Source organism: Chaetura pelagica, unplaced genomic scaffold, assembly GCF_000747805.2.
Source record: "Chaetura pelagica isolate M959 unplaced genomic scaffold, ChaPel_1.0 scaffold109, whole genome shotgun sequence".
NCBI lineage: Eukaryota > Metazoa > Chordata > Aves > Apodiformes > Apodidae > Chaetura > Chaetura pelagica.
In genome coordinates, this window is record NW_009970725.1 from 12999241 (window position 1) to 13015696 (window position 16456).

Sequence of the window (16456 nt, forward strand, 5' to 3'; positions counted from 1 at the left end):
AGTGCTTAAGTGCTTGCTTATAGCCATGTGAATTTTTGGACCAGGTCTGGGAGGGGAAGTCTGCAAAAAGGGAAAATAATGGCTCACTAATTGCTATTGAATTGTACCAAATCATAAAAGAATGCAATGGGGTAGTAGTAAAATCTTGTTTTTACTCAGGGGAAGTATGTCAATTCTGTCTCCAGAAGGCAGGCTACTCTGCAGCTGTCTTTGAGGTTATTTTTCAGATCTGTATGCTTCCAGGATTTCTTGCATCCAAACCCTGCCGACTGTGTTATGTTTTCATTTCTCTGCATATTGATTCCCACTCAAACTGAATGCTGAGCTGATCTGTTCTTAAATATTTTGTGATGCTTTCACTGCGGTGTTAATTTTTCTGTCGTATCGTTTCCTCTTTTTGAAAGACGCTAAACATGGTGACTCCGACACTGCGCGTCGAAGACTGCAGCATAGCACTGTTACCACGAAATCATGAAAAGAATCGCTGTATGGATGTTCTGCCTCCAGACAGATGCCTGCCTTTCCTCATAACGATAGATGGGGAGAGCAGTAACTACATTAATGCTGCACTGATGGATGTAAGTCTCCACTACATCATTAATAAGAACACGGGAATAAGCAGCCCTCCAGACTGAAAAATGCCAGAAAGTAGAGTCAGCATAAGAAAGTGGAAATCCTTCTAGCTTGTTTTCCAAAAACATGGCACAAAATCTTTAGACACCCAAGCATATTTAGGATCCCACATATGTTATGTCACAGCCAAGGTTCCAAAGCCATGCTCAAAGAGTTTTGATAAATTAAATGTGTCTGGATTTCTCCCTAGTGCTTGAATTTTTAACCATATGGCCTAGGAAAAAACAAGTTACCTATTAAGACACTGAGGCCATTAAATAGGATAATAAGGTTTGCAGCAATATTTTCATTCTCTTTTTTTTTCTAATTTAAACAGTAATTAACAAAAAAAATGATTGTCTGTCAGTACAAAATAGTATACAAGCCATTACTTCAGTCTTCCCATCTATTTCTGTTTGAATGAATGGTTCCTCTTCATCCGTGTGTGGATTTTTGTTGCTAATGCATTTATGGTAATTCCAATTCTGCTAATAGAATATCTGTAAAAAACCACTTAAACTGCCTCTACAGTCTGTAGATATTTACAGCCTATCTTTGACACTATAGAGCTATAGTAATTACGGTTTTCAAACACATAAGCAGCAAGCAAACAGGTTAACAAAGAATGAACACATTGTAAATGGTCTTTTTGAAAAAGTGAAGCTAGAGTAATAACAGTTTGCAGTAGTTTTTGCTTATTTTCCTTCCAAGTTCTCAAAGCATTTACCTAAAATAAGTCTAAGTTCAAAACACTCCTGTGTATTATCTTTATAATAATCTATGTGGAGAAACTGATAACAAAAGTTTAAGTGACTTTTCTAGGTTCTCACAGTAGGTCAATGACATTTTATATTAGAACGGAGTTTCCTTGATCTGCAATTACAATCTTGCCATTACATTGTCTTCTTTCCTGGAGACTTCACCACTGTTTTGTTCTGTAAATTAAGTACTGCTCAGAAAGAGCAGTACCTCAATATTTGCTTTGAAAATCCTTCCCTTCTTCACTATTGAAACAATGAAGTGGATACAAAAGTGCGTCTGGGCAAAAGGATCCCAGGGAGGAGGAGGTGATTTGGGTTATGTTCTGCCTGAAGCACCCTAGCCAGCCACCATATCCCTGCACAGATGGACAGGAGCAGACGTTTTTCCCTCTCTCTGAACACTCATTTTCCAACAGGCAGGATGAGCCTCTGCTTGGATCAGTTCAGACTCAGTCAGATCACCTCATGTAAGCCTTTAGAGCTCACTTCAAGCAAAAGGGGTAGCAAGCATAATTTTCATTATTCAGTGTTAGAAAAAGTTTGAGAACAATTTTCCCCAAAAAAACTTCTGGCACTCTTAAGTGGGGAGAGCCCTTCAAGCAGAGCCCTTCAAGCATCTCATCTGCATGCAAGACAGGACAAGTAGGGTAGAAGACAAATGACTGATGTATCAGCAGCATTGACACCTGCTGATTGCAGTTTGCTGAAACAAAAACAAAGAGCTGAAGTCTTGCATGTCTTCATCTGTACCTCAAATACTTTTTCTATGGTCTCTTCAATGACTTTCTCTGAAAGGGAAATGCAAAGCTGATCAGATTGTATCTCTGTAGTGGTACAAATAGTTCAGGGCACATAGTAGCTTTTCTACTCTCCTTCATGAAGGCAATGGCAACCCCTACCAAAAATTACCTCAATATGGCCATGCTGGCCTTCAGCACCCAGAAGGACATAGGTGAAAATGCTGATAAGAGTTCTACAAGGGAACAATTCCACCAAACAGCTCAGTCAACAACATGCTGTGGTACTAAAAAAACCCAAAGAGCACTGAAATTTATCCCCTGGATATCCTCACTGCTGTCAGAAAGAACCAAATTTCAACAACATTTCTGAAAAATAACTATATAATGCTTTCAGTCCCAAAGTTTTGGGGCTATGACTGACATTCTGCTACGTGGATTTTTATCTTTTACCATTTTTCTCACTATCTCTTGTTATTTCTTTGCAGAGCTACAAGCAACCGTCAGCTTTTATAGTTACGCAGCATCCCTTACCAAACACTGTCAAAGATTTCTGGCGACTGGTCCTGGATTACCACTGCACTTCCATAGTTATGCTGAACGATGTTGATCCAGCACAAGTAAGTTGAGAAAACTGTTCCATTCATCCGAGCAGTGCTAGTGCCTCAGCATTTCAGCTCGTGTGCAGTTCAGAACAGCTTTAGGACATAATTAGTTTTACAAAACAACATTAAATACTAACACATTTAACAATTTATTTGTAAATTGCAGATACATGTAGGGAAAGTGGAATAAATCAGACCATCAGCAGCTTCCCCACTGGAGTATTAATGCACACATGTAAGAGCATGCTCCCAGAATTTATTCTGATAAGAAAACATGTCTTTGGAAGAGCTGCTAAAAATCTGAAATGACAGTTGTAGAATTCTGACTCAAGCCTGAAACACACTAATAATAGCCAAAAGTCATAAAAAGAAGCCAACAGCTATTCATTAGCTTGCCTGCAACAGGTCAATGACCTTAGTCTGCTTACCAGGGGAGAGGTGTCCCCAGTGTGAAAATCTGTGTTATGTTTGTTACAAAATGACATCGTTAGCAAGGAAATAGGAACTAAACAAGACTGGAACCTAAGCATCCTTGGGAAGGGAAAACATGGCAGGGAAACATATGGGAGAATGTAATTACTTTACAAAAGAGTTGTGCATGCTGTACATGTTCTTTAGAAAATTGGAAATCCGTACCTACGGGTTTGGCAGTTTAATCACAAGCATTAATCACTAAGCATCCCAGAGCTTGGCTCACAACTGCACAATTCCAAGTTCTTACATGGATATAATTTTCTTGGTTCCAACAAACTGCACCAACCATCTGCTGGAACAATGTGGTGGTAATCCAGATTCTTAATATGTAAATATTTGCTAATTATTGTTTAAGAGCAATTGTAATTTTTTTATAGCAGATTGCATGTCACTTTTATTCTTAATATGATCAAGAATCTTCTGAGCTTTGTTGAGTATTGTGCATACTTTAAAAATATTTCCTCTTATTTCTTTTTAATATGAAGAATTTGTTTTTAAAAGATACTAATCTTCCGTTTTGTCTTTCAAAGGAATGTGTAGAAATTCCAAACACTATTTTAAAGACTGAATTTCTGATTCTAAGCCCTTAGCTGTCTACAGGGAGAGAAACAGAAATGAAAGACAAAACTTTTATTCATGAGTCTAAGATTATTTTCTGAGTGAATAAGAAAAGACTCAAGGGATTCAGACTGTTAGGGACTGCAGAACAGAGGTTTTTTTAATTTGTGGGCTGTGTTTTGAATTTACAATGGTGCATGTCTATTTCAAGTATTTATTAGCCTCACAGGCTTTTAAAAGCTATTGGGATATACAGTTAATGCACGTGCCTCGGCAGTATGTTAAACCTTTTCCCTGTAATGTTAGTAACAGTCTTTTCATTAGGAATAAATCTCAAAACCCTCAGAGCAAACAGAAATGGAGAGAGAGCAGAGCTTATTAAAACACGCATTACATTCAGATTCATTAACAATTAGTGTTATCATTATTATTTATGTATATATGGAGTGTTTACAGTTCTGTTAGATATTACAATTTATGTGGATTGTTATGCTCTATTCAGAAATGAAATTCAGCCCTCACAATGACTTTGACTTAAAGAGAGTCACTAGCATCGCATGCATGCAAAATGCACAGACCTAAATGCTTTTGGTTTCTTTAGAACTTAAAATTCTTGGCTTCCTAAAACAGCTCCAGCAAACAGCTCTGCTTATTATCATTTAAACATTTTTTGAAGACCTGTTAGAACACTCTTCCTATGTATTTGAAAGACGTGTGCTAAGTTGTGCGCATTAAACAGTCTGAGCACTGGAATTTGCATTAGTTGTATGCATCGCATTTTGCTGTCCTGTACACTAGCATACTTCATAATAAAAATTTGTGCAAGATTTAGACAATATTTTGAAAGTAATTTGCTCTGCAGACCAAATCATGTGCAGGGTTTAAAATAAAGGAAAATATATATTCCTACCTGAAATTTCTGGTTTTAACTTGTTAAAGTGAACTCCTGCAAATCAGACCCTGTTCTCCTTTTAGTTGATGTAGTAGATTATTATGGTTTCCTAAAATGTAGTAATCTCTAAACAGCTTTATTGAAGAATAAGTGTTACAAGGAATGCAAAACAACATCTGGAAAAAATGTGGTTTGTCAGCTTGGCTCTGGATCACCAACAGCAATGCAGCAGAATGAAGACACAGCTGTGTTACAGAATGAAATAAAGTTCCAAATATGACATCAATGCTTCTGCAAGCAAACAAAATTTCACAAATTCATACTTAATTTTGGAGAGCACTTGCAAAAGCTAAATGCTTGAACTGCTCTAAATATCTCTGGAAAAAAAAAAGTTAGAATTTTTATGGAAAAAAAATGGAGAAGCAATGTCTAGGTTCAAAAACCTCTTTGCAAAGTATTGATTTAATCTTTAAACTAATAACACATATGATAATTGGTTCCTGAATTAAAGCATGAGGATATTATTAGACACTAAAACTGTGCGAGATAATGGTAATATTACTTTGCAATCTTTAAATACGTAGAAGTAATGTTTTCTGAGCACTAAAGAAAGCATAATTACTATTTTCAGGTGGCATTCATAAGATGGAATGGTGAAAATTCAAAGCAATGCTTATATTAGCTGATATCATTAGTCACGGGTGAAGCAGATGCGGAAGTTAAGACCCCAGTTTTGAGAACTGATGGACTGCTCATAGTATAAAGCACAAATTCTGATGTAGCTTTTTTTCAGGAGAGTTGAAATAGCAGGCCTTTGGTCTTTAGGCTTCATGCTCTCTCCAAGATATGGTAATATTTGACAGCATCCCCTTGTCTTACCATGATGTATTGCAGAATTGCTGCTGTCAGAAATGTGTTACTCCCAATACCAGAGAATGGTGAGTGCAGCAGCAAGCAATAGCATGTTCATTTTATGTGAAAAGGCCTTTGTTTAAACTTGTTCTGCACAAGGAAAAGCCAAGTGCTCAAAACCAGTGGAGGATGATGCACTGTGTATTTTATAAAGATATTGTGTGTGAATTTCAGTAATGTAGCACAAAGATAAATTTAGAAAAGTATATTGCAGGAGGAGGAAATTCAAATTGATTAACTGTGTTCTTTTGTGTTTGTGGCCTTCTGTAGCTGTGCCCTCAGTACTGGCCAGAAAACGGAGTACACCGACATGGTCCTATTCAGGTGGAGTTTGTATCAGCTGATTTAGAAGAAGACATAATCAGCCGGATATTCCGAATTTATAATGCAGCCAGAGTAAGGACGTTATTTGCAAAACAGTTTTGTTTCAGTAGATGAGTTTCCTCAAATCACAAAAGATGAAAGTTAAACGCGCATAAAACCATTCTCGTTTTTCAGCTTATTTATTTGAAAGCAGTGATGCCAGACTGAATCACACCATAATCAGTGAGGAAAAAGCCTTCTATGTGTAATTAAAGTAAAAAAATATTTTATTGCATATCTCATATGTGTTAAATGCAAATTAAATAAAAGCAGTATTCAGATTGTATGGTAGCCAAGAAAACCGAAATCAGTGCTGTTTTCAACAGTTTGAAATGAGCCATCTTGCATATTTGTATCCTGTGTCACAAGGAGAAAGCTGTGCACCAACACCAGTACCAGGCTTTTAGGGAAGATCTTGTCCTACTAATCACACTTCATAATATACGTAAGCACTTCAGAGGAACAAGTACGTCCTCACCTCCATGTCTTATGCTCTCATAAAGTTAACAGAAGATTAAACGAGGCATGTCTTTCAAGCTAAGTGAAGCAAAGCCTCTGCCAGAGGCCAGGCATCCCTTCCCACCCAGATGGAGGGAGCCTTTGCACTGGACTGGTGTCGAGCACTGAAAAGCCACAGCTAGGAATAAAAAGCAATCCCTGCTGAAAAAAGTCAAGAACTTTATTCAAAAAAAGTCAAGGCCTGAGATCGGGTAACTCTCAGGATAGTTGAAAGACACCAAAAAACACCCAAAAACATGCTAATATACAAACAGGGAAACAGACTGTAAGCTTCAAGATATTTCTTTTATTGCTATGAAGGCTTGACATTTGCAGTAAATGTGGCAACATTAACACACGATCTCCAGCAGAGTTAATGTGAGCCTTAGGAAGCACTTGGGTCTGGCTGATGTGCTTTGGGAAGCTGAAAAAAACTGGCCGGGAAATCAGCAGATTCCAAATTTTGACATAAAGCAGACAAAACCCATTGGAGAATATGTCTAATGCTGCATCCGCTTGGTTTATTCCCATATCTTGTTAATCTTCTATCCTCTCTTTTACCTCTAGAGAAAAAAAAGTAATGTCAACATTTCTGTGTGTTGCTTATTTTAAGAGTGGCACTAAAATGCCCTCACTTTGCACAGAAGCAAAAGTGGCAAATCCTAAACTACAAAAACAGTTTGTGTGTGTGTATTTATTATGCCCTTTTCAAAGGACTGTAATTTTCTGCCACTAACACTTGTTCTGTGCTCCTTTTTTATTTTATGTCACCATAAAGCAACTGTTCAGTCACATTTCACCAGAGGGGCTCTGACTGCTGCAGTAGCACACCATAAAATAAAATGTAGTTAGATTTTTTTATAAGCTGGAAAAATCTAAGAGTTTTGCTTGTTTTTTTAAATGCTTCCTGCTTCAAAATATCTCAAAAGGTTTTGACCTTTCTTGTAAAGAAGGACAGAAGCGTGCAAACATTCTTCAACATGCAGAAGCATATATAAAATGAAGTATATGACTGAAGTTGTGTTGCTGCTCCCCCTTTGCTTCCAATTTCCAGCTATGATACTGATTCCTGCAGCTGTACTATTGCCCTATGTTAGTCTATTTGTTTAGCCCTCTGTTTAAAACCTCTTGTTCTAATAACTCTGTTAGAAATTAAAAGTCTTAACTCCTCAAGGGCAGTTGAAATTGCATTATTAGTTTGTCAGCAGTGATCTGCATGAACAACTTTTTTCCTCAATGCAAATACCTTAAATGAGGTGCCCGCCAAAAAAACGTGCTGCTACTTTTTCTTGTTTGTTGCCTGAATCTCTGCAGCCCCAAGATGGCTATCGGATGGTGCAGCAGTTCCAGTTCCTGGGATGGCCCATGTACAGAGATACTCCCGTTTCTAAACGCTCCTTCTTGAAGCTCATCCGCCAAGTGGAGAAGTGGCAGGAAGAATATAACGGAGGAGAGGGACGCACAGTTGTTCATTGCTTGTAAGTACTGGCAATAGATGAGAAACTAAGGGAATACTGTTAGAGAATTTATGCCAGGTTTGATGCAAGGAGGTGAAGAGGCATCTATTTAATCTGGAACTGGATAAATGATGGACATGTTATGATGATCCTGTGATTGCCTTACTCTAATAATGGAATATATTTTTGTCCTCATGTGACCTTTGGGCTCCACTGGTGAAGGCTCTCATCCACTCTGCCACCATCCTCCTTTTGATATGGGTTAATACTTGTACATGCTGTTTGCCTTCAGCAACATCCAGATCCTTTGAAACCAAGTCTTCAGTGCTTGAAGTTGTATCCCTCCTTCCCTGAACATCTGCTTAAAGATGCTGCCATGATGGAGAAAGGATATGCTTATGGGAAAAGCACATGCTGATGTACTTTCAGAACTTGGGACCTAAGACTAGACAAAAACTTCCTGAAGTTGAGTTTGCAGTTACTGAATGTTAGAATGATGGAGGAAAATCTAAGAGTATACTAATAATTTCCACTATCACTGACCTTGAACAAGTCACTGCTCCTTGGTTTCCCCATCTGTAGAACAAGGATAATAATACTTTCATCAAAGGAGCATTGTGCAGTGTGATTAATTAATGTTTTGAGATCTTTAGCTGAAAAGACCCTTTTGAAGTGCAAATTACTGTTATCTCTGAGGTAGCTGATGATATTAAATAGTTGTACAACATCACACATGCGTCACTTCCAGGCAGTAAAGAAAGAAAAAGCTCTAATATAATCCTTTTAAATGACTTTATTTTAATTAAAATTCTCAAAGAGTCCCACAATATTAGGCAATGTTTTGGCAGCAGAGAGCATTCTTTTCATACTGCCTGGATGTGACAGATGTGCGATGTCGTAGCTTCCTTTGAAAATCAACCATTTGCAAAGCTGGTTTGAAAGACCCGCTACCTAACTAGTCTGCACTCTGGTAATTATTAAAGTTTATTATTTTCAGTGAAGCACGGCCTAAAGAGTCCGATTAGAATAGCTGCAGGAATAATAGGGCTTCCAGAAAGAAAGATTCTCTTTAAGATTAGAAATAACCAGGGATAAATTAAATACTTTATTAAATATTGTATTTCATCATGCATAGGAACATTTGTGCCTGGCTTCTTTGTTAGCAAGTCACTTCAGGTTCTCATCCTCTGATACTGTGGGTGGAAAGACAATGCATACACTTCTTAAAGTAGTTCCTGCTGCCAGGAGGTGAGCCAGAGGAATATGGCAGCACCACCATGCGAAATCTGCAGCCACCAGAATGGATCCTACAAATGAGACTTTTGGTACTTTTGCTGTCCTTCTGAAACACCTTTGGGTCCAGGAGGAAAGCAACAGGATCTAGAATAAAAGAGCTCAAAAGATCCACTTTCTCTGTAACATTTTCAGGCCTGATGCTCATGGAAACCCTGTGTGTTTGCAATGCAAAAGGGTGTTGAACTGAATCTAAAAGTACCTTGTCCTTATTTTAGCATCCCCTTTTTGCTATCTCAAGTGTTCACTGAAGGATGGTACAAAATTCAGCCATTCAATTCCCTCCAGGCTTTCAGCCTGGTGAATTCTGAATCATAGCTTTCAGATCTTTCAGTCCATTAATTCCAATTAAAAATCATGTTCTGCCTAGAGTTTGGCACCCTTCAGGGGCAGGAATGTTCTGTGGTTTCTCTCTGCTGGAACTTATGCCTTCTGTAGCCATCCCTGGTGCAGTATGGATTTGTAACATAGAGTAAATTGTAACTAAGCCATTTTGTCACTTTTACTGTAGGAATGGAGGTGGCCGCAGTGGGACGTTTTGTGCAATCAGTATTGTTTGTGAAATGCTTCGACATCAGAGGGCTGTCGACGTATTCCATGCTGTGAAGACACTGAGGAATAATAAGCCTAACATGGTGGACCTTCTGGTATGAGCTTTTTAACTGCACCACTAAATAGAAAATGTTCCATTTTCTCAGAAGAATCAGTAAGATTTCCAAGATTTGCAGTGGGAGTTGTTCACAAAGCAAGCAAGTCATTTTCAAAGGGGATAATGAAGTCACTTTACTTGTAAGAGTATTTTTACACTGCTTTCTTCCCAAGGAGACTTTGTCTCTGTTCATTTTAATTTTTTAAGAGTTTTAAACTTTCAGCTGAACATCCTTATTAATTTTCTTTTCTAGCAGGCTGAGCCAAGTGGAGAGCAGCCCTTGCATGGTAGAAATAATAGTTACGTAAAATGAAATGCCAGATTTTCAAATTATATATTTTATAAATAGCTTAATCACCTAATATTTATCAAAGCTATGAATTTCAGTTTGACATCCAGAATATTGCATTTAATTATGGTTGCTCTATCTCATAGAAAGATTAAAGAAGTTCAGAAACAAGGGGCCATGTGCAATTATTTTCCTAGAGAGAGTTTTATGAGCTTTCTCTTTTTTTTAATGAAGAATTGCTGAAGTGCCAGCTGCTATGCCACAAGAGCTGTAGAACAGCTTAAACCAGCAGGTTCTTACACTCCAGTATGTAGCTCTGTATTTGAAGATGGGAGTAGTGCAGTAGCCTATTCTGAAGCCTGAGCTATAAAAGATGCTGGTTTTCAACATGAGGCTGCAGAGGTGGCTTCTTGAGAGGCAGCTCTGTTCAGTTTAGAGGCAGGAAAAAGAAGTGTCTGGGCAGTGTCAGGGTTGCTAAACAAATTTGAGGGAATTTTGCAAGCTCTGGTGAAACAAGTTTGGGTCACGTTTCAACGTCTTTTCCACAGAGTGCCCAAGGTTAGGCAGGAGGTGTTTCACGGAGCTGGTCCAGTCTGTTGTACTTCTAGGGGACATCCACCACTCAGACGAGCTACTGAAATCTGGGTGTGAAACACACTGGAAAATGGGCAAAAAATAGGAATTTCTGTTGGGAAGAGTGAGGCTTTCAGGCTCATGTGTAGATGGGTTGGGCCATCCACTTCCCCACCACAAGTACCACTGCACCTCATCTGCCCCATAGAAGAACCACTTGCACCACACCCTCCATCGCAGTGCTGTCATCTACCTGGGAAGTCCCAGACCCTCTCCTAGACTCTGCTCTGGCCAGTCTCATGGAAAACAGACAGATGTTGCCAGCTGTACAAAGCAGGAGGGAGTTTACAAGCAGCACTGCGAGGCCATGAGCCAGCAATGTAGAAGAGTGAATCTTGTATCAGCAAGAAACTGCCAAGCTTTTTCAGTGGTGGGAGGGAGAAGCTTAGTTGGCTCCTCTTCCTCTAGTTTATATTCTCAGGAGAAGAATCATTGTGCTGAGAGCTATACATTTTTATTTCATGGATATTAAGAAATATGTCCTACTTCTTCATTCACGTAGTTTAGTTTGGATAACACTTGGCAGGCCTGCTGTTCTTCCTTCTCCCAGAGTTTAAGTCCATAGAACTCACTGAACTCTTATTCATTTATTTTATAGAAACAAAAATAAAGTTATCAGTGCAAAGATGTACAGTTGAAGAAAATGCTTTCCATAAATTCCCATTTGTGACAGTTCTCCCTGTGTAAATTTGTCAGGCAGCTGTCTTCATTTTTCAGCAGAGTTTTGTGGGGTTTTTTTTAACCAAAAGCTACATGTATTATTTTAGAACACAAATATAGTTTTTAATAAATTGGGGGTGGCACTGAGACTGTCTGAGCAACATTGAGGTCTTCTAAGGCCTTTTTATTAAGAGTTTTCAAAGCAACTGTGAAGGAGACCAGTATTGTTTTCAATATTTTGCAGATAGAGAAACAAAGACAGGAAATGGTCAGGATTTTCCCCATTAGCACGTAATTCAGTGACAAAGCAGAGTTAGAACAAAATCTCTTCAGTTGTGGTCTGCTGCTTTGTAGGAACATATATTTGAATTAGCAAGGTTCAATTACCTTGTAGATTGTTTCATGGTAAAAGGGAATTGGGACACTAGAATTCTATCCTGTTACTGACTATTCCTGATGATCTTTTTTTATATTAACTACTCCGTGCCTCAGTTTCCACATCTGATAAATGAGTAATATTCATCTACTTTTGTAAAATGCTGTGAGAGAAGATGAAGTGCTCAGAATTGTAACAGCATTTCACAAGAATAGTTTCAACACTGCTTTATCAAAACCTGTTATGCACTTTTTTACTAGATAAAAGCAATCTTTACGTTCCACACTTCAAGATTCATCTCAATTTCATTGCAAACTTGGGTTTTCCTGCAAGTGTAAAAATCTCAATGCCACATTCATACAAAATGAAAATCTATTCTCCAGCCATCACACAAAGGTAACACATGGTACTGCAAAATGCCTGTTACAGAATGTCCAAAGCATTCTATGATAACTGTTATTGGATCTACCAGTAGGTGTGCTAGAAAAAAATATATAAATATACCTCTCTGAAGCTAGCTAACCTAAAGACACTTCTAAGATCCACCGTCAAATGAATAATAAAAATGTAAAAGGACACCCATGAGCGAACACAGTGGGAAATAATATATGTCTGCTCTTTAAGACAGGTATTGCATTTACTAAAAATGACAGTTATTCTGCTGGATCAGTAAATCAGCATAAAATGAGCATGGGAAAATGGAAATGAATGAGTGCCTGATCTCTTGTTTTGATCTCTGTTATGTGGCTATAGAGTAATTGTCATTTATTTAGAAACATATGCAATAAAAGCAGAAAAACAATATTTTACATAATATTCCTTTGTTTCCATTCTTTTTTGATTCATTTCTCATTCCAAAGAGGCACAAGCAGTTTATGGAACCCTGCAGGATCTTAAAATCTCATGTATGATTTGTTCATAACTTAGGTGTTTTGTGCACCTTTTGTTTTCTTTTGAAGTGACAGCTCTCAGCAAGGGAATGTAGCAATTGTCCATGCTTATTCATGGCTTTTTGATTGTTGTTGTATTATTTGGTGTCATATATATTATGGGGGACTCTCTTCCCAGCTAAAATGTGACCCAAAATCACAAGCACAGACCAACAGACTTAGTCCTTGAAAATGTTTGCTTCAATGAAACGGATAATATATATGAGGTGTAATTGTAGTCTTCCTTTTTATCAGGTTAGGAAGGTGAAGACTGAGTGCTGTGAGATAGTTAATTCTATTGTCACTACTATATAGCAGCACATGCTTAGTTATCTTTTATGAACTTATTAAATTGCATAAAAGAAAAGGCATTTCAATGGCAGAAACAGTTGTTACACTGGCAGGTATTTCCAAGCCAGAGCACTTAGAACCATAAAACCCTCACCTACCATTTCATTCAGCTTTTTTGTTTCTTTTAAATGTTTGCAGTATTGCTAAATATTGCGAGTAGCAAGAATGAAAGCAGGAGAGGGATATGTGTGTATGCACAGAACTCTGAAGTTGTCAGTGACTGCATCATTTTAAGTCACAGAGTGATCGAGGGTCAGTCAAAAGCGCAGACCTCCCTGGACCACTGAGGATGTGGAGGGGATGAAGTCACAACCCTTTGTCTCTGAATGATCCAGGCTGGGTTTACATGCTGTGGGAAGGGGATTTCCCTGCAATCGGCCCGCATCTCAAGTAATTGCAAATAAAAACCGGAGGTCTGTGTTTGAAGTACGGGGCTGGCACCTCAAAATTTAGCCTGAGTAATGAAAGAGCTATTAAGAGCCTAACTGACACATCACCGTTAATTGCTAAAAATTAATTGGAATTAATTCAATCAATTTAGCTCAGGCCTGGCCTCACAGTGCCCGTTGGAGAGAACAGTATTTCAGCGAGGGTTTGGGCTGCACATAGAGGGGGAACAAACAGCTCTTGCCCTGAAATGTAGCAAGTGATCAACATTAAAATAAAAAGTTACAGTCTAGAAAGTACTAGACATTGGGTCTATTTTAAGATAAACATTTCCAGGGAGCAATTTCAATAGCTCCAATTCTGGTAAAGTGCTACATGAGCATTTTGACAGATGGCAGAAGGGTTGCAAGTCAATATGCTTACGTATAGTCAATTTTTCTCATACTAGTGTTTTACAGCAGCTAAACGCACATCTTAAATGAGCAGCACCATAAGTTGGTGTGTGTAGTGTCTATTGTCTGGCTAATACAAAGATTTTCTTATCTGACTATAAACTGGATTTGCAAACTAGTTCCCATTGACAACAGCTGATAGTAAATAATTCTCACAGAAGAGAAATATTGATCCTCTTAATTAAGTTCCTTCAATAACTGACTTTCTGGTTTTCTTTTGATTTTTCAGGATCAATACAAATTCTGCTATGAAGTGGCTTTGGAATACTTGAATTCCGGCTGATTGCATAAACAGCACAGAGAAAGTTCCTCCTTTCACCACCACAAACAAAGCAAGTGTCGCTTCATGATATCTGTGTAAATGAGATGAAGACTTCTCAATGTTCTGCTTATACTGCTTTGTATAATTGGCTCTTTTGAAGAGCCCAAGAAGATGTTTATAAAACCGCTTGCACTGCCCGTTTTCCACTATAATGCCGCTGCTCGACACCCATATGAACGTACACCAAGCCACATGGCAGTTGTTGAACACTCGATTCATACATAGCCATTGATGTGGTGAAGCAGCATAGTCCTCTGGTAAATAAGAGAGCACAATTATATTCTTATGAAGGAATTTGTACTTTTCTGTTATGTTTTGTTGCCTGTGATTCTCAGTTCTTGTCACAGCCTAGTGTACATTTCTGTTCTGTGGAGAATGATGTCTGGCATTTTGATAATATATTATTTTAGTTATATTTGTATTCTAACACGTGCATAATAAATGAATCATATGTAGCTTATCTGAACTAATGGAAAGACATGTACCAAATCATGTTAACTTTGTTGAGTTGTAATTTCTGTCCATTTTGTACCATTTCAGAGAGAGAATCTTGATAGAAATACAGTTAGATAATGCAGAATACAGGATGCTGAAATTAATATATCCAAAGCCTTTTTTCATTTGTTTATATTGTAAATATTTTTTGATTTCATCAAATTATTTATTCATTCAAATGAAATTTTTTGTGAAGGACAGTGAGTGACAATCATTTTTATGAAGCCCTGGAAATGCTTACTGTATGATAATGTAAACATTTGTTTACCTTGTATGGATTCTCAGCTCAATAAATAATTACATACATGATAAAATCTTGTTCAATATCTCTTGGCCTCTGAGTGCCTTCAGCTAAGCCTCTTTTCAGATTAATTTTTATAAATACTGAGCTACCTCTAGAGCATGTTTACTGTGTGATCCAGTGTTGATTCAGCCAATAGCAAGATTTACCATTGCTTGTTTAGAGATGCCCATGCACAAATCAGAACCTGAAAACTGTCCTGCTCTATGAAGAAATGATGTTGAGCTTGCAGGTCTGTCTTGTCACAGCATTTGTCTGCAGCCCTGGGCATGTCCTGCTGGTCATTCAGTGTCTGCTGCTACAAAAAGGGTGATGGTGCATTGGTTCTTGGGAAGAATGACTGCTGTGAGGGTGAAGTAATTACTTGTGTCCAAGATACTAATACTGGAATGACAGAGGGGGGCTAAAAGTGAGTAGAACTGCTCTGTTACTAGGGCTGTTACCAGTTCTGCCAGCGGACAAATTTGGCTCATTAAAGCTCCCACCTGTCCTGAGAATGGCTGCACTGCATTTCCACGGCATTTGGATGGCTCTTCTTTCTCCCATGTACTCACCGGTGTTTGACCAGGCTGGGATTTGCCTCATGTTCATGGATGGAGGGAGCACAGCAGAGAAGCAGCAAGAAAGAGGAATGAGCCTGCAGTGGCTTGGTCCACCACTGGAGCTGCAGATCTTTCTTTCACCCAGAAGCATCAACACTGCAGGCAGAGCAGCTACTCAATACCGAAGCCTTCCAAAGCTATATGGAAACCCACTGCAAGAAAGTGGCAGACTACACAGTATTCCAGCTCTTAAAAAGATCCTTTTAATATGCTAGCTATTTGGGATGGGGCAGTATCCATGTAAATGTATCAAAAATAATAAATGTAAAGAGGCTCTAAATCTAACAGATCTATCTTGGGTAGAAGGACTCCCAGCTTTACCATGGCCAGTTCAAAATCACCATAAAATTCAGATCTGAAGACACAAGGTTAGGCCTCCTCTGCAGCTGGAAAGCATGTCTCTTAAAATTGCTTTAAAATGTAGTGGCAACTAGCAGCCATTGCTATAAATTGCACAGAACTACTGAAGAACTTAGGAAAAACAACCCCAGCCCTGAGAAGAATGATGGTCCTTGGATAAACCCTGTAGCACTTCAGCCTGTTGCAGAATATGCTCTGGTTCATTTGGAAACCTGAGTTGTTAGTAAACAAAATTCTAGCATTACATTCCTGACAACCAGCTTGACAGAGCAGGTATACCAGCCAAGGATGCTTCTTTGTCATAATTGTGGGACACTAAGCACCTGGTTTCCACCATCTATTCTATTGATCTATGCATGTATGTGTCCAGTGTTTCCTGATGCTTTCAAGAAGTATCAGTAAGACAGCTAAGTGTGCCAAGGAACTCTAGGACAGGTGACACAAGCAATGTGATCCCAACTGTGAATGAGATTTATTTAAATGCAGCA

At 38.4% G+C, this 16456-nt stretch overlaps 1 protein-coding gene across 1 annotated transcript in view; it reads left to right on the forward strand.

Moving 5' to 3' along the window:
- The window catches only part of PTPRM (protein tyrosine phosphatase, receptor type, M), a 331529-nt gene extending 316510 nt beyond the window's left edge, over positions 1–15019 (forward strand). The window contains exons 28-33 of the mRNA XM_010006866.1: positions 405–578; positions 2599–2730; positions 5822–5947; positions 7727–7890; positions 9674–9809; positions 14118–15019. Of these exons, the coding sequence (XP_010005168.1) occupies positions 405–578; positions 2599–2730; positions 5822–5947; positions 7727–7890; positions 9674–9809; positions 14118–14171 (786 nt within the window). The 3' untranslated portion in view covers positions 14172–15019. The remainder of the gene's footprint in view (positions 1–404; positions 579–2598; positions 2731–5821; positions 5948–7726; positions 7891–9673; positions 9810–14117) is intronic.
- Positions 15020–16456: the final 1437 nt, after the last annotated feature.